The sequence below is a fragment of the Typopeltis vanoorti genome, chromosome 21 (genome assembly GCF_054136105.1).
Source record: "Typopeltis vanoorti isolate ZY-2024b chromosome 21, IOZ_Tvanoo_1.0, whole genome shotgun sequence".
Classification (NCBI taxonomy): domain Eukaryota; kingdom Metazoa; phylum Arthropoda; class Arachnida; order Uropygi; family Thelyphonidae; genus Typopeltis; species Typopeltis vanoorti.
In genome coordinates, this window is record NC_143569.1 from 69,792,326 (window position 1) to 69,815,350 (window position 23,025).

General features: G+C 35.7%; 1 protein-coding gene across 8 annotated transcripts in view; it reads right to left on the minus strand.

The window, feature by feature from the left end:
* The window catches only part of LOC150094955 (MAGUK scaffold protein DLG1-like), a 377,157-nt gene that overhangs the window by 19,757 nt on the left and 334,375 nt on the right, over positions 1–23,025 (minus strand). For all 8 annotated transcript variants that reach the window (XM_090411306.1, XM_090411313.1, XM_090411309.1 and 5 more), the window contains 3 exons: positions 21,341–21,442; positions 11,092–11,264; positions 850–959 (listed from right to left, as the gene is read on the minus strand). In XM_090411306.1, the coding sequence (XP_090267432.1) occupies positions 850–959; positions 11,092–11,264; positions 21,341–21,442 (385 nt within the window). The remainder of the gene's footprint in view (positions 1–849; positions 960–11,091; positions 11,265–21,340; positions 21,443–23,025) is intronic.

A 23,025-nucleotide genomic window follows, 5' to 3' on the forward strand; every position in this document is an offset into this window, starting at 1 on the left:
ATTTGGATAGATTGGAGGTCTGGGCTAGGGAGAATGGATGTCAATTTAATGTGGCAAAATGTAAGGTTATGCATTTTGGGGTGAAAAGATTGGAGGCAGTTTACTGCATTGGTGGAACCGTGCTCCAGGAAATTGATGAGGCACGAGATTTAGGAGTGTTGGTGGATAAGGAATTGAAATTTAAGGGACACATTGCAAAAGTGGCCAAATCAGCTCATCAAATCACTTGGTTGCTGAAGAATACGTTGACAAGCAGAGACAAGCAGGTTATTGTTCCTCTGTATCGAGCCTTGATAAGACCTCATCTCGACTACTGTGCTCAGATTTGGTCACCTAGGTTTCTTCTTGATGGGGAGGAGGTGGAGAGGATCCAGAGGCGAGTGACCAAGATGATAGCAGGTCTGTGGAATGAACCATATGAGAACAGGTTGAAGATTTGTGGGTTGCAAAAATTGGTTGATAGGCGGAGGAGGGGAGATATGATTGAGACATTCAAATTACTGAAGGGTTTCTATAAAATTAATTCAGAAGATATTTTTGAGAACAGGGCTGGTTGTGGGAGGACTAGGGGACATCCATGGAAACTGGGCAAAAGTGTGGTTAGTAAAGGTGTTAGAGCTGGGTTCTTTACTTTTAGAGTAGTGAATGAGTGGAATGCGCTCCCTGAGTCTGTGGTGGATGCTGTGACAGTGAATGAGTTTAAGGCGAGGTATGATAGATACTGTATGAATGTGGAATAGTTGTGATGAAAATGATTTTGGGCCTTCCTCGATGAGTCTAATGACTCCCTGGAGTTGCCCGTGATAATAATAATAATAATAATAATAATAATAATAAATCAAAACTTACATGATGGATTCCACTGATTTGGGCTTTAGCAAAATGGCAACTGGATGTAAGCCTGCAACCTGTAGCCTCTTGATGGCATTACCACTCACATCAAGAATACAGTGTTTACCCTACATACAAAAATGGTAATAAATTAATAATGTTTAAAAGCATTTAATAAATTACCTAGTAAATTTTAAATTATTATAATCATTTTTTAAATATGAAGCCTTAAAAAAAGGTATATAGAATGTGATATTATTATAGAATACTATGATAATATCAGGGGTGCTTAAGGGTCAAAGCTGTGTAACTGAGAGGAGACCTCCACATGGCCTTTAAAGGAATGCAGAGAACCAACCAGGCCTTCTGACCTAATGTCCAATCCTCACCTTCTCGTGATGCACCCTGTTGGGTATCTACTTGGATACTGAACGGATGAGGATGGGCTGGCAATTTGGGATTTAGCCGACCAAATTGTATTCTTATTGGTTAAACCAAAATATAGAATGATGGTACAACATGACAAAATTTCATGACGGCTGGGGCATCGCCCGGTTAAACAAGGCCCCCGTTGTTTTTGCCAGGGAACCAGGGCGAACAGCGAAAAGTCAGCTACTGGAACAAATCTGAAAATAAACCCCAACTCAACATCACCAGAGTTAAAGATCGGTACTATCAACATAAGAAGCCTGAATGGCAAAGAAATGGAGCTAGTCGAGGAATTAGATAAGTATCAGATCGACATAATAGGGGTGACTGAAACAAAAAAGACCAAAACTGGTGAGATCGTTCTGAGCAATAAATACAAAATGTTATATTCAGGGAATGACAATCAAGGAAAAGAAGGAGTAGCCATAGTATTCAACACAAAATATGAGGCTAATCTTCATGAATGGCAGTCAGTTTCAAGTAGAGTAATGTGGGGAAATATGAGAATGGGGAATTGGACAATGAGACTTATTTGTGCCTATGGTCCCACAGAAGGTTCTACTAAGGTAAAAAGTGGAGGAATTTTTTGAGGCTTTAGAAAAAGCAACTGACACAAAAAAAAATGAAAAGTTGGTCCTTGTTGGGGATCTAAATAGCAAAGTATTAAATGATTGTGAGACATACAAAAATATTTTGGGAAAATTTGGAGAAAAGAGCAAAGCTAATAATAATGACAAATATCTGTTGGATTTCTGCTCAGGACATGGACTGGTTATTACTAACACCATGTTCCAACATAAATGTGCACAAATTCACATGGAGAGATGAGGCTAGGAATAAGAAAAGTCTCATTGACTATGTTATTGTTGATAGTGATGTTTTCTCCCTGGTGCAGGACACCAAAGTGTACAGAGGATTTGAAATTGGAAGTGATCACTATTTAGTCTTGAGTAGGATAAAATTGAATTTCACATTGAAAAGAATAACATGTAAGAAAGTTTTAAAGTGAATAAAAGTTGAGCAGCTCTCAGATGTGAACTGTAGACTAAAATACACAAAGATTATTGAAGAAAAAATGAAAGAGTTTGAGAACAGGAATCAAACCTTGGAGATTCAGTGGCAAACTCTGAAGAAAACATTTATTGATTCTGCCAGAGAGGCATGTGGTGAAGTTGTCTGTAAGGATAAAAAAATTAGAACTCCCTGGTGGACACAGGAAGTTAAAGAGGCAGTGAAGGAAAAGAAGAAAGCACACCAAAAGTTCCTGTCAAATAAGTCAGCTTGTGCTCTTAGAGAATATAGAGACAAATACAAGAATGCTAAACACTGTGTAAAACTAGCTAAACAAAAGACATGGGAGGACTTTGGCAAGAATATAGAAAATAAATATCAAGAAGGTGGCAAAATATTCTGGAGGTTGTTGAAGAAGCTTAAGAATGGAGGAAAGAGTGCTGTAAAAGGAATTAGAGATGATTAAGGTGACATGAAAACGGGAGAAAAAGATATCCTTGAAGTATGGAGTAATTACTTTGAAAAACTACTAAATGAAACAAGCAGTGATGACATCACAGTGGTAAAAAACACTGACCAGGAATGCAGTCAGGAATACATATCCATACTTGAAGTAGAAAAGGCCATCAAAGGCTTGAAATGTGGAAAGGCAGCAGCAGTAGATGATATTTGACCAGAAATGCTAAAGTATGGTGGTATAAGTCTTACAGTGGCTGCACTGCATAGTTCAGAAAGCCTGGACAGAGGAACGAATTCCCGATGATTGGAGTAGAGCTCTCATAGTACCCATATATAAAAAGGGAAATAAAACTGAATGTGAGAATTACAGAGGTATTTCCCTACTGAGTGTTCCTGGCAAGATCTATGCAAGTATACTTGAGAAACGGTTGAGAAAAATTGTGGAAGAAAAGCTTGGTGAAGAACAAGCTGGATTCAGGCCAAACAGAGGCTGTCAGGATCAGATCTTCACTTTACGACAAATAGTCAAGAAAGCACGGGAATATAACAAAGATCTGTATTTAAGTTTTGTCGATCTGTAAAAGGCATATGACAAGCTGCCAAGAGAGAAGCTATTCAATATGCTGCAGTTATATGGTGTCAATGGGGCATTATATCAAGCAATACTTAGTCTTTATTTGAGTTGTAAGTCAGCAGTTAGAATTGAAGGAAGTACAGGAAGATGGTTTAATGTTAAATCTGGTGTGAGACAAGGATGTACATTATCCCCTCTGTTATTCATTATCTATATGGATCACATTATGAAGGAAAGTGGTATTAAACATGATATCAAAATTAGAGATGTTAATGTCAGCTCTTTGCTTTATGCAGATGATGTTATACTTCTAAATAAATCTGCTACAAGTCTGCAAGATTCTCTGACTAAATTGAATAACTGTTGTAATAGATATGGTATGAAGGTCAGCAATAAAAAGACAAAGACAATGAAAATAGGTAGAATCATTGAAAATGTCAACTGTGTTGTAAATGGAGAACCTGTGGAACAAGTAAAAGATTTTTGCTCTTTAGGCACGATTTTTACTGAAGATGGTAAATTAAATATAGAAATAGACAACAGAATCAGAAAAGCTGGTATGGTGGGAAGTCAATTGAATAAATTCATATGGAATAAGAGAGAAATTAGTCGGAACACTAAATTAGCTGTATACAAGACAGTGTTCAAACCAGTTTTAACTTATGGATCTCAGAGCTGGGTCAGAAGTAAAACACTTGACGAAAGACTAGAGACCACAGATATGAGAGTCCTGAGAAAGATTATAGGCATGAACAGATGGCATCAATGGCAATATCATATTAAAAACGAGGATATTAGGAAAGAACTTGACATTGTCAGCATCCAGGAATGTGTTAGCAGAGCTAATCTTAGGTGGTATGGTGACTTAAACAGAATGGGCGAGGAAAGATTAGCAAAACAAGTGTTCTCTGCCAGGTTGCCAGCAAAACGACCCAGAGGAAGACCAAGATATAGGTGGATTGATACAGTACAAAGTGCCTTAGACGATAGAAATATAAGATCTGATAATGTTGGAGTCTTGACAAGTAACAGACTGATTTGGAGGAAAATTATAGATAGGAAATTAATAATGATGTAATTTTTTTCATGTAGTACTATCATATCCTGTACACCCCTTGAGGGTACATGGCAGGAATTTGATGATGATATGATAATATCACATAATTAGGTTGACACTCTTACTAGGTTCATATAAACAATTTTCAGAAATTTCACCATGCTGGCCTCTATCTCATACTAGATAGCTTCAACAACACTGCTCTCTACATCCCTGCCTGCTGAACTCCTGCTCTTTCTTGCCTTCAATTCTGCTATCATTAACACCCCCCCCCCCCCACCATCCTGTTCTTTCTGTCCTCCCTGAAAATAAATACTACACTTCATGCATTCTATGACTGCTAGATGTAGGTTGGGATAATATGATCTTACACTTGATCTGAACAGTGGTTTTTAAAAACCAAAATACTGCACAAAACAAGTTATTCAAGCCCATTAAACAATGAGATCCATGTCTGTTTTGTTTTCAACTGATCAAGTCTCTTAAAACAAAAGAAAATGTAATGATTGAAAAATTAGATATGTGATGTTGAAAGTTTATTTTTCACTTGGTTAGACTATAATAAATTTAGTTTAATCCTTTATCCAAGTGCAAACAAAGTTTGTGCCTGAAAATATCTAGGTACCTTTGCTACGAGTTGTACTACCTTACTCCAGTCCTAAAGATATTTTCAGGCATAAACTTTGTTTGCTCACACTTGGATAAAGGATTAAATTAAATTTATTATAGATATGTGATGTTACACGCAATTTTCCATTTACATGGTAGATTGGTCCCAGAACAATCCGTGTAAAAAAGAATACAGTGCATGTGAAAAAATAGAGGAATGGTTCCAGATGTGAAAACCCCATACGAACAGCAAGTTATTTTCAAACAAAATATATGAAAATCATTGAATAAAACTATTTAATTTTAATAGAATTTTTTTTACTTTAAATACTTAAAGTATATATATATATATGTATGTATGTATCTTTCTTAAAGAAAACAGTGTACCACTAATAAAACAGAAATTCAAAAAGGCTCAAATACACAGCGCATATGGTTATAAATTAAATTTTATTCGCCATCACTTTCTGACATAAGCCATTCTTTTGTGAGACACTGGAATTAAATCACTTCCATCATTTGAAACACTCTGGCTGTCCTGTTCATACTGCAATGGTGAAACATTTTCTTCAGTAAAAAGAACTAAATCAGCACTAATATTAAATAATTCTGAAGGTTGATTTTTTTTTTTTACCACGAACTCTGTAATTAATTATTGAGATCCTGTTTTGACTAGATCTTTGTATAATTCTTCATATCGCACCATACATGACTTCAGTTCACATTTAAACTGTTCAACTCACTCAGTATTTGGATCATGTGTAAGAAAATCACTTTGCAATTCACTAACCATTTGAAGCCCTTCTTTAATTGCACTCCTGCAGTGAGTGGAATTTCTTCATCATCATCGCTTTTTTCTTTTTCATTGAGATTCTCAAGAACAGCTACTATTATTTCGTCATAACTAACAGGCTTGTCAACCATGAATTCTTTAATATCTGCAGATGAAAAATCATCAAATCCTTCTCCGTCAACTGCATGTGCTAATCTGATGATATTGGGATATTCAGTTGTATGCAAAGGTACATTTTTTTTTTTTTTTTTTTTTTTTTTTCCCCACACATTCTGGCTAAGTAGCTTTCCACATGTATTTAAAGTTGATGGTTTCAATTCTGATAATGCCAACTTAACAAGTCTGATGCAATCCAAAATAGAAAATTTCTTCCACACATCAATAACTGTCAGTAAATTATCCTTATCTAATTTAGCCAAAATGTATTGAAATGTTCTTCTTATGTAGTAAGTTTTGAAAGCAGCAATCATACCCTATTCTAGTGGTTGTATTAGATGGAAGAAAACAAAATTCCACATTCAGGTGTTCTAAAACAGGATGGCCAGGCACATTGTCTATAATCAATAAAACTTTAAAGTCAAGATTTTTTTACCCCATCAAATAGTGTTTAACGTCTGAAACAAAACAATGATGAAACCATTCATTAAAAATTTATTTTGTAACCCAACCTTTTTTGTTTGCCTTCCAGTGCACTGGCAATGTGTTAAAATCCATACCTTTCATTGCCTGTGGTTTTTGAGATCGATTAATGAGTAATGGTTTTAAACATTTAAAATTGTAAATAAGAAATGATTATTTAGCAAACAGCTTAACTCCTTCCAAGCAGCTTTATATAGGTGGGCCTCTGGTAAACCAACTTAACTTTGAGGAATCAGCATACTACCCTTCTGCTTCCAGGAACCAACGGAAAGTGAATATAATGGATTATCTTTTGGCTTAACTTCGGGGAATCGTAATTACAAAAATTGATTTTTTTGTTGTCGCCACAATTGCCTACATTCTGTAGCATAGAGTAATCCCATATTTAAAACATTGAGGGGGTTCCTCAAAATTCAACTTTAAGTACATATGTACCGTTCTAGAAAATGATAATTATAATGGAAATACCCTTTTTAACAGAACTGAATTCAAACAGAAATTTTAAAAATAAGCATCATTCGAACCATGTAAAATCACAATATGCTATGTAAAAATATAATTGCTTCTGTTTTCTAAACAGTGTTATTTCAAAATCGTGCAAAAAAAGCTGTGCAAAAAGAGAGAAATACTGCACAAAACAAGCTATTCAAGCCCACTAAACAATGAGATCCATGTCTGTTCACAATGCAACTTTCAACTGGTTTATGAGTTCTCTGTGTATGTGACATCTTTGTTTTGTTTTCAACTAATGAAGTCTCTTAAAATAAAAGAAAAATGTAATGATTGAAAAATTAGATAAGTGATGTTATATTCTATAATACATTCTCAGTTCGATATATTCACCATTTATACATAAAACGAAAAACACAGAAGTTACATAAAACTATACAGAATGTAGAATTGGTGAGCATAATTTACTCTGAGATGAATTACTATGAATCAGTAAAGTCCAATTGGCTTTTTCAAATTTTGTTATAATGACCTCGTTGGGAATAAGTGTTTTATTAGTTCAATATTACAACCTTGCATTTCTAAGGTTGAGGCATCCTTAAACACATGGTTGCAGAACTATTGTCATAATTTTACTTTAAACTTTTGTGTTTAAAGTAAAAGCTGGATATGTTCCTGAAGATCTTAGCATATCATATGGAATATCTTTTGATATCTACCAAAGAGTCATCCTCTTATTTATGTCATCTGCTCATGATTTATCCTAGTCTGAATGGCCAAGAAGACAGCATCTTTGCTACTAATAGGATATGAGTTTGAACTCCACTGCAGCTTGGGTGTTTTATCAAATGTTTAGGTGGCAGCTTGTTTTCATCACCTTGCTTACTTAAGTGACATTAAAAAAAAAAAAAGTCTTTTGGAATGTGAAATGTCTAATTCTGCTGTTGAAACAGAATTCTGTTTGAACAGCAAAATTAATTAGACATTATACAAAATAGAAACCTTTTATTGAGCAGTCTTAATCTTAAGACAAATGGTTTAACAATGAAATTACTGCATATCAATATGAGTGATCATATTATGCTTACATACAATTTGTTTACAAAAAACATTGTTTACATACAATACAATTTAAACTTTTCAGACCTGGAAGATTTTTGCTTTGTTATCGAGTAAACTGGGCAAGAAATCACATTCTTGTTTTAATTCTTTACCTCCCAAGAAAAGTTTGTATGTGACATATCTTCATGACTAGGCTACTTTGTTTAGGAAATGTGCTTTGCATTATGAGAAACTAGGGCAATCTGATGTGAAGTCATCCACTTTCAAACAGAGTAGCTTAGTCGTTAAGATATGTCACATGCAAACTTTTGCTCATGAAAGGGCAAAGTTAAACTTATTTTTACTTTTGCAGGAGTTTCCACTTGTCAGCAGCTGTGCATTCTCAATAATTTTCTAATCTTCATCCTGTAAGCCTTTTTTTTCCCCATAACTTTCAGAATGAGTTTTCTTCACATAATCCTTGGCTTTTCTCTTTTCTGCCTTTTGGGGGTGACTATAATTCTCAACGGGCATCATTCTTCTCATTTTCTGGCAAATATGTCTACCATTTTAAGGCATGTGCCTCCATAACAAGTTCTCAAACTTTGATCTGTTTGAATATATGATTCCTTCAGGTTGTCCACAGAGGTGGCTCATACTGCATCCAATATTCTCCTCCTTATTCTGTGCAAGATCACCTTATTGTCAGCATAGAGAAGAGAATGTAAAACTTGTTCTCTTACATACTTATTTCATGGCATTGCTTATTCCAATCCTACATCTAAGTAGATCTTAAATAATGTTGGCATATAACATCTGAGGGTTTTTTTTTTACTAGTTTTAAATTTCTCTGAGTGTCCATAATCTTTATAGCTAATCAGATCCCTAATAAATCATCAGTACCATCTCTCCTGTTCCTTCAACTATACCTACTTTCTTCAATATTTGCCACATTCTCTTCTTTGGGACAGTATCACAAGTTTCCTTCAAATCCACAAGAATCAAATGAATTTCTTTATTCTTCGTGGTCATTTTTTTTTTTTTTTTTTTTTTTTTTTATAGATATTTGTTGTAAGAAAAATATATTATCTATACAGAATCTTCCTGCCATAAAACAAGACTATTCTTCTGATATTACTGGAGATATCCTAAATTCAATTCTATCTCTCACAATATGACTAAATATATTCTAGCCAAATGCATATCACTTACTCCTCTATAATTCTCAGGATCTTTTTACTGTCCTTATAGATGGATGATAATATATATTGAACTCCACTCATAAGGGATATTATTCTTGTCCACAATACTTTTTTTTTTTTTACCACTATCATATTTCAGCATCTCTACTACCATTGTATCAGTGACAGCTGCCTTCTCACACCTCAAGTATTCTTTCATCTCCTTGATATTCCACCCTATTTTCATATAATAAACTTTTGTAATATCTCTTAAAATCCTGAACAGAAATGATACTGAATTCTGCTAAGGAGTTTTTACCCATTGGAACAATCTCCAGACCTCAGTAGAGCAACTATATGCCTCTAGATAGGGTTACCAACCCTATGCCTTGACATCTGCCAACATATCCAGAGGTTCCCTCTCAGCTGTATACAATCTTTCATTATTTAATTGATTTTATTACAGGAAATCAGCATCACCATGTTGTGAACAGCATCCTCATATGGTAATGCTACACCAAAAGTAGCATCACCACATGAGACATAAGTTCCAATCATTAAAAATTCCAACCCCATGCACTTCAAGAATTACTTTTATAAACCTTTCATTTATTTCTTTTCAACTTTTCACTTAGTTCCACCACTGGATTTTTATGATGATGATAGACACCTAGCTTTAGCCTTTCTACTTCACATGTAAATAAACTTTTACCTCTCCTCATTCTAGTAGAACCACATCATCTACTTTTCAAGTTCCTGAAGCATTTCATTACATTTAATATTTAGACCTTATATATTCCATGGCTCACAAAGAATTGTCTGTTTTTTTGCAAAGTGGTTGCCAAGAAGAGCCATAGTTTCCTTTGTTCTGAGATTTGTAGCAATACTATTTTTAACCAGAGGCAGAACTTTCAAACCTGTTAGATCAGGGTTTGATTTTAGAGTTCCCTTTTATCAGATATGTTGCTGACCAAGCTAAAGAATCATAAATTATATATTTAGTTTAATCCTTTATCCAAGTGTAAAGAATCATATCTACTCTATTCAAAAATTAAGTTAGAAAAGAAAGACCCTTAGCTCTTGAATACTCTAATAGCATTAGGGTGGGAAGAAAACAAAAGTTGATCAAGAGAAACAAAATTCTTTGTTCATCCAACTTGGCTATTAAAGTCACCTAATAATTTCATGTATATGCCTTCTAATTTAATCATTTTTCTTAGATCTTCAAAATACTCTTCATCAAAATGGGAGATAAGTAATATATAAGTAACATAAGGCACGGATAACAGAAAGGGATCTATCTAGAAGACTGGAAAAGTCACTTCCTTGGCTATCTAGTGGAAAACCCTATGGCTCAGCTGGTCCAGAGCACCTTATTCAGGATACTGAAATTTTTTGACTGCAGATCATTTTGGAAAATTTATCAACTATGTCAAAAAGTTAATAAAGTTATGAAACTGTGTGTTGAGTCTTAAGTGCTGTGAAGAATTCATGTTGGAGGTTTAATGGAATAGTGCTGATAATATTCCATTAAACCTCCAACATGAGCAGTTATGAAAATTGATCTGTTTCTAACTCGTACTCTATACAAGCCAAAGCAGAGTTATTGCAATATATAATTCCAACATTTTTCCCCTCCTCTCTCTCTCCCCCCCTTTGTGCCACTGCAAACAAACCAAATGAAACAAAGCTGGAATGGCTTGACTAAGTTTTGTAAGAATCCCAAATAACAAATCAAAATTTATATAAATAATACATTGTTCATAGATGAAGACGAAACAAATCTACTTGTAATAGGTGACTGTGCATTATGCAAAATGTACCTAATAATAAGGTAGATATTTTATTGAAATACAAAAGATATTTAAAATCTTAAACTTTATGTGAAATAAAAAAGCAATAAAATCACAATTATTAATGTCTGACTACACATGATTTTGTGAATATAAAATCCATAATTATAGATAGAATCCAGGAAAATAACAATCCTCTTATAATTTTCGGTTTTAGCTCATACCTTTTCAGCCACTTCCCTAACAGAAGCAACACTGGTACCATAGAGGTTGTCATTATATTGACCTGCTTCAATAAATAAATGATTCTGAATATCTCTTTCCATCTGTTCTCTGGAATCCACAAAATGATAATCTCTTCCATCCACTTCATAATCCCTCCTAAGTCTGGTTGTATCTGAAAAAACAAACACTATATATATATATATACAGGGTGTTCGGGATAAATTTGACATATTTATAATTAATTATATTTTTCCGTAAGTTACATGTATTAACACACACTTCTCTTCATTTAAAAATTTGGATCCTTCTTCATTCATATACAAGATGTCAGAAAGGATGGATAGCTGGAACCCACCTGAATCATGGAAGAGAATAACTTGTATCATGATGATTCGTGCCCGCCATCAAAATAAGGATATTACGACTGCTGCCCAATGCTCCCTGAATACAGTAAAAACAATCAGGCATGAACTAGAGACTTGCAATGGTGACTACGAGGATGTAGCAAGAAGAAAGATCCCTAGCAGACGATCTGATTGCGTTCGTACAGCAGAATTCCTCGCAAATCTGCAGGAACAGGTGTTGAAGAACCCTGGCATTGGAATTCGGGCTTTGTTCGTGGAGTTGCTAACTGTAGTCAAGCCCTAGATAACAAGGGTAGCCAATGGTAGGCCGTATGTATGGCAGCAGGATTCGGCCCCTTGCCACACCTCTGGGAAAAGTCAAAAATGGTTGTCTGAAAATTTCTACGACTTCACCAGTCCAAATGTTTGGCCTCCAAACTCCCCAGACCTTAACCCCATGGATTATTTTGTATGGGGCGCAGTTGAAAAAGACACCAATCGCACTTCCAGTAATACAAAAGCCCAGTTAATGGATAAAATTAAAACAGTTTTTGCGGCCCTTCCCAGGGAGACTGTAGCATCAGCTTGTTCGAGGTTCCGAAGCAGAATTGAAGCTGTGATCGATGCTAATGGTGGTTATTTTGAGTAAATCTTGTTGATAGTATTGTAATTAACTCTGCCTGTAATGTTTTTTTGTCAATTCATTAAATTTAATAGATACAAAGAAGATTTTCTTTTTCCTTACGAAACTGTCAAATTTATCCCGAACACCCTGTATATCACACACACCTACTCCAATAAATATTTTTAAAATTCTGATGAAATTCATAAAATGCCTGAAAACTAAAACTTCAGATTAAAGAATTATATAATTAAATATAAATTTATGTAAAATTGCATAACATATCAGATGATTTCCCCCTCATAAGATTTCTTTATCAATGCTGGGTACCTCAATGATGTATAGGAAGACTACTAATCTTTATTCTATCCTACTCTAGTCTTCTTATACATCAATGGATGACTCTTATTAACCCTAAAATCCTACCCATAGTTTTGCAGATGCCAGTACATTTTGCTCCTCTTTTTCTTTACTCAAGAAGCCTTGAAATGCTCAAATAATTCAAGCATCCAGATCTTCCGTAGCCAATCTTAAATAATGATCTCCTTATCATTCTCCAGTGGGACAAAAATAATCTAGTAAACCTCAATGCTGGCCAAACCCAATCTTATTTCTTCAAAGAAAGAATCCTCCCTTACTTCTTATTATTATTATCATCAACAGACCTCCATGGAGTCAAAAGACTCATCATGGGAGGTCTCACTCTCATGTGCACTCACCCCATTCTCAGGCAATGCATTCCGATTACACACCACTCTCCATTCAAAAAATCTATTCAACCCCCACCTTATACAGCTTCCAGGGATGACTTCTCGTTCTTCTCCTGTCTTCAGATAGTCTATGAAAAATCTCATCTAAGCTAATCTGGTAATTATCCCTTCCCTTCTTCCCACTAGGCTCTGCAATTTACATTCTCAATCTGTCCTCATGAAACCAACTTAGTCAATCATCATTGGATCCTCTCCAACATCTCATCATCCTTTTGGAAACCTGGCGACCAAATCCATGTGCAGCCTGATCATCGTCTTGTACAATGAACATCCTTACTTCTACATGTCAGTGCTTTCCACATCATTTCCAAAATCTGCTATGTGTCTTCACAATTTTAGCAAAATGTTCTTGAAATTTCAAGTCTCTATCCACCACAACTCTGAAATCCTTCATCTCTTCAAATATCCCCACCAATTCTATACTCTACATCCCATCATTGCTTCCCAAATTTTAAAACCTTACACTTTGAAACATTAAACTGACATCCCCCATACACTCACCCATTCAGTCTATTCAATTCTCTTACAAAAGCTACAACATCTGTTTTACTTCCCATAACTCTCCCCAACTTTGTATCATCTGCAAGCAACTGTTACATCACCATTTAAGCTCTTTCTAATGTCATTTACATACAAATTAAACAACAATGATCCCCAAAAACAAATCCCTGGGGCACACCATTAGTGACTTTCCGCTTCTGGGATATTACTCTTCCATACACAACCTGTCGATACCTATTAGACAGCCAATCTCCCACCCAACGCACTAATCTACTATCCAACTCCATCTGTTTCAATTTGACTAACTAATAAGTTAGTCATGTGGTAAGCTATCAAAAGTCTTGACCTTTAGTCAAATCACTTTGCTTTTGGTTAGTAAGTTTCACATCTAGCTTATACTGGATCTTCATAATAATCATAGCCTCTTCAGTATTCAAAAAAATATCTTCTTCCATTCAAAACACTATTTCTTGTTTGTGCAACTTCTAACACTTTATAAATCCCAAACCCATCTCACCTTAGAATACTGTCCTGGTATTTGGGGTAGTGCACCAAAAACTACCCTAAGAATGCATGATGCTGTCTGGCAAAAGGCAAATGCTTAATAGCTAACCCTTCTTACAAACTCCCTACAAATCAATCTCTGACACATATTTTGTTTCAGCAATGTGCTTCAAGGTGTTGATCTAATGAACTTGACACCACCATTAGATCACTTTGCTATAAATATGTAAGAACATGAGCAGCTGCTAGTCAGCATCCATATACAGTTCAACAGCAAACTTATCATACCAACTTCTCACTGTCCTCTTTCATTCCATTTACCTCCTCTTTGGAACAACCTTCTTCCATACCATTTCTTGCAATGACTACTTCTCTCTCTAAAAACAAATTTCTTCTTTCCCTAATTACTTGCTCAACAATATTGTGTTATACTTCTTCTGATCTCATTGACAAGTTCTTAATAAAAGTCTAAACTGGTCCAGGAAACGAATTTTAATCATAACACATAACATGTACATGATCTGTGAATGGAGTGTGCTATGCATTATGGGGAAAAAAGACAACTTAGTGAGTTTTGCTGCTCTCTATATATAAGCAACTAAGCCATGAAGATAACTTCACATGTAAATGGATGAAAACAGGAATATAATTTCTTATGTGACAGTTAATAGAAGACTGTATAAAAAGTAATGCAAGAACAGCAAAGGTCATACATAGCAAAGGTTACAGCAGTATACGTTTTTAATAAATAGTCATAAAAGGATAAATTAGTATAATATGTATGTACAAAAATTCAGTTAAGCAATGCAGAATCTACATGTAAATAGAATTTACATGCAGACACTGCAAATGTAGATTAATTCTTTGTAAAAAGTTAAAAGTGTCATGCAATTTGTCCAAGTCTGATAACATCATGTGGCTCAGCTAGATAAGTAAAAATTTCATTCCTCTCTTGTGTGAAGTGCTGCCACTCCACTAGAATATGACAAATGGTAAGACGTGTGTTGCATTTTTCACACATCTGTGGGGTCATCAGCCCTCAGTAAATAAGAATGTGTAAGATGACTGACCTATGCAGAGCCTAGAAAGAACAACCTCCTCTTTTCTGTTTCTACATTGATGCTTAATTTCAGGCTTAATATCATGCAATTTCTTTGTGAGTGCTTCCTGTCATGATGACTGCCATTGGGCAATTGGCTTTGATCTTATAAAATGTCTGTAGTCTGTATATGGAACTGTCAAACATTATGTGGAATAAAGTATGAGTTGATCTAGCAGCTGCAGTCTCACTCCCCTTAATTCCGATGTGGCTGGGATCCAGCATAACTGAACATCAAAATTAAGGGTCTTCATTTTGTACAACAGTTGTAATACCTCAAAAAGCACTGGATATGGATTACATATAGGAGAGGAGATAGCCTGTAAAGAACTCAAAGAGCCTATAAATTACACACTTTTGGTAGCAGTTCTATTTTATATCCACACATACAAAAAGCCGAGTGGCATGTAACTCTGCTGTATAATTACTGCAGTTGAGTGGCATCTGGCTGGAGATAGTAAAATCAGGAAACAGCAGCAGAGCCAACAGAGATCTCTGATCTTGAACCATCAGTATGATGGGCAAGAAATCTGATTGAGCTGCTTTGTGTGCATTAAGCAATTGAAGATAGACAGATGGCATAGACTTTTGTAATTGACAAAGGGAGAGGTTGCAGGATGGAGTGCAAACCTGCCATGGAGGAATGCTGTTATGTTTGGTGCAGGTAATGTTGTCAACATTCATGGCAACAGTTACCATAATCTCTTTAACACATATATCAAAAGGATGTATGGCAGTCTGATGTGTGCATACTACTGAGCTTCCCAATGTAGAGAAAAGAGGTTAGTTCAAGTAGGACTCTGGAAGAGACAATTTTTAGGGCATTGTTAAGAGACAACTGTTTCTGTCTAAGTGATATAGGTGGTTCATTTCTTCAACATAAAGGCTTTGAGTGCATGATGTGTGAAAGGCAGCAGTAGCTATTTGTATACCTTGATGACAGATGGGATTCAACTATCACAGGCTATTCTGGCTTGCCAAACCATAGACTCGAGACCCATAATCCAGCTTTGAACATAAGTACACTATAAAGATCGATCATCACCCTCATTCAGTAGAGGATAGAACACAATCAGCACTCTCTTGCACTTTTCCCTTAGTTGACAAATGTGTGAAAGAAATGTAAGTTTTCTGTCAAAGACCCAACAACTTGGATTCTGTTGCTACTGGAATAACAGTTCATCCTCCTAATTTTAATACAGGATCGAGGTGAAGAGTGAGTTTTCAGCAGAGGTATATACAGTTTTTTTTTTCTTTTCCCCTGAGAACCTGAACCCATTACTAAGAACCCATGAAGAGACATGATTGTTTGTTGAAGTTGTCTTTCAATTACTCTCATGTTTCAAGAGTGACAGAAAATTGTGAAGTCATCAATATATAGAGCTTTGCTTACAGTGGGAGGAAGCTATTTAGTGATCAAGTTAACTTTGATAGCAAAAAGTGTTGCACTTAAGACAGTGCCTTAGGGAACTCCCTATTCTTAATGATATGGCCAAGATCGAATACTCTTCCGATTCTGACTTGGAAAATTAGATAGATAGAAAGGTGTCCTCTGAGACTTAGGTTATAGAGGTCTTTTAATATGGCATATCTCTGGGCTGTGTCAAACTTTTTCCATGTCAAAGAATACTGAAACCAGATGTTCTTGTTTCAGGAATGCATTTCCTATACAAGTTTCAAAAAAAAAAAAAAAAAAACAGACCAAATGGTTCAAGGTCAAACAATGTCTACAAAAGCCACATATTATTGTTTGCTTGTGTTGAATACGTGACTGGTTTTGGGATAGCAATGACAACTGACTTATGCCTAGAATCTGGAAACTCTTCCTCTGTAAGTATCCTTTTATATATTAAGAGAAGGAGATCCATAGAAGATGTTTCATCATTTCATAATGGAAGGACCTATTGCACTGGAAAAAAAAAGCTTTTTTTTTTTTTTAGTTCCTTCTTGGTAGAAAAATTTAGCAGCTCTTTCTCTTTCAATATTAAAAATTCAGGAGGATATGAAGCTGTTGCTGAAATTTTGGAAGATTTCCTCCAGAAGTGTCTGCAATAGCTTTGAGATCAGCAAAAACACATCCATTATGGTCTAAGGTAGACAAACATTGGTTTCTGTATCTACTTTCCATTTTCCAGATTTCATCCCATACAATTTTTGCACTGGTTGTTTGAGTAATTCATCCACGATTGTTTTTGACTGTGACAGCTCACATAGCATGCTTTGGCCCAAGCACATTTAAAAGCTATTAAGTTTGATGTAGTGGGAGTATCAATGAAATATGCCCCATTCTCTGTCTTGATCTTTTTTTTTTTTTGGCTGCTTGGTCCTCTGGGTTCCACGAAGGTTTTGGATAGAGTGAGAATCGAGATGATGTTTTAGGAATTGAGATTGTATTGCTTCATTGATAGGTGTTTGACTGTATCAGCATTAAATTTGGCATGATGGTAAAAGGTATTCCAATCAGCCTTGTCCATTTTCCACATGGGGATCTGTGTAGGAGAGCACGGTTCCTGTGAAGACATAGTGCAAAGAGAAAAATGATCACTTCTATATACAGGGTGTTCGGGATAAATTTGACATATTTATAATTAATTATATTTTTCCGTAAGTTACATGTATTAACACACACTTCTCTTCATTTAAAAGTTTGGACCCTTCTTCATTCATATACAAGATGTCAGAAAGGATGGATAGCTGGAACCCACCTGAATCATGGAAGAGAATAACTTGTATCATGATGATTCGTGCCCGCCATCAAAATAAGGATATTACGACTGCTGCCCAATGCTCCCTGAATACAGTAAAAACAATCAGGCATGAACTAGAGACTTGCAATGGTGACTACGAGGATGTAGCAAGAAGAAAGATCCCTAGCAGACGATCTGATTGCGTTCGTACAGCAGAATTCCTCGCAAATCTGCAGGAACAGGTGTTGAAGAACCCTGGCATTGGAATTCGGGCTTTGTTCGTGGAGTTGCTAACTGTAGTCAAGCCCTGGATAACAAGGGTAGCCAATGGTAGGCCGTATGTATGGCAGCAGGATTCGGCCCCTTGCCACACCTCTGGGAAAAGTCAAAAATGGTTGTCTGAAAATTTCTACGACTTCACCAGTCCAAATGTTTGGCCTCCAAACTCCCCAGACCTTAACCCCATGGATTATTTTGTATGGGGCGCAGTTGAAAAAGACACCAATCGCACTTCCAGTAATACAAAAGCCCAGTTAATGGATAAAATTAAAACAGTTTTTGCGGCCCTTCCCAGGGAGACTGTAGCATCAGCTTGTTCGAGGTTCCGAAGCAGAATTGAAGCTGTGATCGATGCTAATGGTGGTTATTTTGAGTAAATCTTGTTGATAGTATTGTAATTAACTCTGCCTGTAATGTTTTTTTGTCAATTCATTAAATTTAATAGATACAAAGAAGATTTTCTTTTTCCTTACGAAACTGTCAAATTTATCCCGAACACCCTGTATATTCTCTTTGAAATCCAGTGTAAGCAGTGGAAAAAATGAACAGATTGCAAGATCTATTGCAGAATATGAGTGAGTAGGCATATGAAAGTAGAGCCTCCATACCTCAGTCTGTATAGATGAAGCCTTTTGGTCGGAAAGACCTGGGTTCAATTCTCATCAGTGACATAAGAAATTTTATCTGGTCTCTTTCGACAAAAGGTGAGTTAGCCGGTCTCATACAGAGGTAGGGGGTTTTTCTTTAACCCATAAACTCTATTTCTGGGAAGTTTTTTCGTCCCCCAAATCAGAAAAACTGGCCCCCTGAACGCACGCATCTACAGACATAGGACTCCCTGGGAGGCACTGGGCTAACCACCTTAGTTACGGTTGCAAAGTCGAAGAATAGGTGGAAGGTCGTGAGTGGTTAAGTGCTTGTTAGGACCACTGATGAATAGATGGAGGCATATTAAAGAAGATACTGAGCCCATTATTCAAAAGAAACAGGTCATTATTATCAAGAACTTGCTCAATGATATGACCTCATCCATTTGTGTTGGCTCTATCCCACAGTGTTGTGCCCATTAAAGTCACCCATAAAACTACAACTCAGGCAGGTGAAATATAAGATTATCAAATTCCATCTCATTTATCTCAATAACCCAGTGGTAAATAAAACACACTGTAATAAGAAATCCCACAGATAAGTGAATCACTACTACTTCCAGAGCAGTATTAAGCTTGACATTATGGAAAGGAGTTATCCACTAAGATTGCTACTCCATGAGCAGGACTACTCCTGTTCTGTCCTTGCATACAACAGTGAAGTTCCTTAAGATGAGGCCCTCACTAGGTTAAATTTATTTCCTGCAGACAAAAACAGAAAGGCTCATGTTTCTGTAGCAAAATCTTAATATCATCAAATTAAGAACACAAAGCAATAGAAAAAATTTTTCTATTGCTTTGTGTTCATAGCTTGTTCAATTTCTGGGAAGTTGAAGGCTTACCTTTATCAGGTTTATATCTTTCGACTGATTTTAAGAAATATGGACAGCCAGTGTCCATTTCTACCTCTGGAAATAAATTCAATGCATCATCTGATCGAAAATAAATTAAACTTACCAACTGATCCTGCAGGATCAGTTTGAAGTTTAATTTATTTTCAGTGGATGTCGAAGTATCCATTTTTTCAGTGGGGTTGTCTGGTGATTTGTCTTTAAGTGATATCCTTGTCATATTTTTTTGACAAGTAGGTTCTCATCAAATGGAACCATTTTTGAAGTTATTTCTGGAGTGAGACCACATGTCTGCAATTGATGCACTCAACAGAGAAGCACTGACAATCATAAGGTTCAGGTATGGTGAAATTATTAGATGGTGGAATAGACATAGAATTTGAGCTGCTGTTGACATTTTCTTAACTGTCACCCTCTCAGAGTAAGAGGATCTCAGAACAGGTGTGGTGGAGGTAATATATTTTTCTGTTTTAATCTTTTGTATTTCTTTTTCATTTTTCCACTTCTGACATGCACAAGAGTAAGCTGGATTTTTTTCCCTAACAGATGTAGAGTAGGATGTGTTATCATGCTATAAATTAAAGATGCCAAGAAATTATAATCTTGGTTTAATCCTTTATCCAAGTGTAAGCAAAAGTTTGCACCTGAAGTATTTTCAGGACAGGGCAACTCGTATACAGGCTAACGACTTCACATCACTTGCTTTAGTATCCCATAATGCAAAACATATCCTTATGGACATGCATAATGCTATATATTATGGAAGGGCCACTACCCAGCATGGTTCTGGCCTTTATTGAGGTCTCATCAGTGGGAGCCAGAGGTAATACCAAAGTTGAAGTAATGCAGGTCATATTTACATATGTGTTAGCATGCTCTTTACTACCACATTGGGCATAGATGGTAGAGTCATGACAGGCAGTTTGGGAATGTCCATATTTCTGACATTTGGAGCATCTTAATAGATTAGGGACGGACAGTCTAACTGGACAGTTGAGATACTCTCCTTTTACAGATGGTAGAGGCTTGTGTGTATCAAAAGTAAGTGATGTTCCTGGTTGGAACGAAATGACATTCTCTACTGTAACTGGTATTCCATCCTTTGATGTTTCTACAAGGATATTACTAGAATGTAGTTTCTTAAAATGTTTTTGGAGAGCCTGCCAGTCCTTCCAAACCCTTTTGAATAAAGAAGGTGACATTTTCCCTATTGGCTTTTCACCTAATGCACGGATCATAGAAAAATTGGTATCACATCTTTTGTTTCTTATTTTTGTTATCAAATGCTCTATCTTTGGTATCCGTACTTGGTTGGAACTTTGTTACCCCCCCTCCCTCTTCCAGAGTTCCCTGCCCACTATTGAGCCACACATGGATGCTTACTGACTGGCAAGTAATGACTGCACTCGGGAGTGGAATGTCAGGGTTATCCTGGTTGCTTGGACCCCAACTCCAGACCATTGAGGTGAGAGACTTACTGCAACAGCATTAATCCTTGCAGGCAGGCTCACCAGTCAATTGATACCAGTCTGGCCATTTAGAACTGCCCATCTTGTCGAAGCAGAGGCCAAAATAGTGTAAGACTACCAGGATCTCCCCTTTCTGGATGTCCACTCACATCGCATGGCAAACACAGAGGCAGGGTATTGAATTCCAGTGCTTTGGTCTGGAAATAAGGATAGTTAAAAAGACTCAGGAAAAGTAGAACAAAGAATATGGAAGAAAAGCAAAGAAAAAGAGGAAGAATGAAAAGGGCCAGTACTATCACTGGGAGGTCCCCTCCACCATGAACAGATGTCCATGGGGAAGGGAAAGGAAGTAAGTAAAAATAAAAGTTATGAAATATACAAAAATTAAAACTGGTTAAGGCATGGGTGAGTATAAAACAATTTCTGGTTACTGTATCAAAATATGAGAATAATGGCAAGTTTCAGAATTACTTACGGGGGACACAACTGCCAAACTTGTCTGGATATTCTGAAATGAGATCATCATTGATCCTATCCTTTAATGGACCAAGAATAATTACCGGTCTTGCATAAGTAACTGAAAGGACAAAAATTGAATTTAAAAACACCTAAAATACTACTAAATTTATATGAATGAAACACATAAAAGAGGTCTAAAATACGTATTCTACAGAAATTATTTTATTTCAATATCCAATGGGATACAGATACTAATGTCGAATTTCATTATCCAAATAAAACAATATCATTAATACTCTATAAATTCTGAAAATCACAATGCTCCTATATTTGATACTGAACAAAGAAAGCAAAGCTAGTTTTAGTAACAGGTTTTACGTTCCATTTGTTTTTTATTTTCAGCTCACTTAAACTTTCAGTTTGTTTAATTCATTTTTTTTTCATCATTGGTTTATTCATGTTTTGGCTATTTGAAAAGTATCACTATGCTCAAATTATTGGTTCCTCAAAATCACACCTCCCAATTACACACCATCTCAGCCTGATGCACAAAATGCACACAGGTATGTGAAATTAATAATCCTTATTTAATATAATCACATTTAATAGCATCTGTGTAACCTACATGGATAAATAAAAAATAGCTTTGCTTTTTTGAAAAAAATTTTTTTTTTTCAAATTTGTGTCAATAGCTCTACAGAATAGTAAAATGAATTAAGTGACAAAACTACAAAAACCTTGTGAATGTGAAAAAGACAAATATATAATTGATCTCTAATTGCTGCAGATAAGTTTTCAGGGAAAATTATCAATTGTATATTCTATAGGTAGTTCCATTGAAGATATTCTACAGCATTGGCTACCATCATTCCTTTTCCTTCTTCCAAGCTGTAATAACAGACAATGACCAATCAATATCCATTTACTGCCTTGCTCCAAAGTCACTGAACCAATTGTTGTTTATCTTTCATTCCATCTACTTCTGCTGTTCAAGAAATGTACCAAAAGATCCCTTCTTTGTTTCTTGTCATCTTCATATAGCTCTGTTGAACTATGCATCTTTTGACCTTTTGTGTTCAAGTCTTGTGTATATATATATATATACATACATACATACATACACACACACACACACACACACACACACACACACACACACACAAAACAAACAAAAAAAAAAACCGACATAATTTATTTTCATTATTATTAAAATTAAATAACGTAATGTGAAATGTAACATTACAGCCTCTAAAGATATATTTCGGTGATTACACCACATTTTTTTATTATTCAGTTATATAAAACACTGAAATAATAGTTCCCGACAAGTTTCGTAAATCGTAGGGTTTACATCTTCAGGGGGTAAATAGTATAACTTAAAGTTTAAACAAGAGAATTAATAAATACAAATCATAACCGTCTGGCTATTCATAAAACTCAAATAACAGAATGCAGATATATAACGTTATTGACGTTGAACAATACTGGTCGATGTCACGTGTTCTTGTTCTCGTTCATACAGTCCGAGCTCAGATTGAGGTAGATTTTTTATTAGAGCTGACCACACTTGATGGAGAATTAAACCTTGATTTTTATTGCATTGGGTTGGGTTTTTTAGCATATTAGCAGCTTCTTTAAATTTTCTTATATAACTGTTGTTTTCTATGTATGACATCGTCGTTTTATGCCAGAGTACATCGT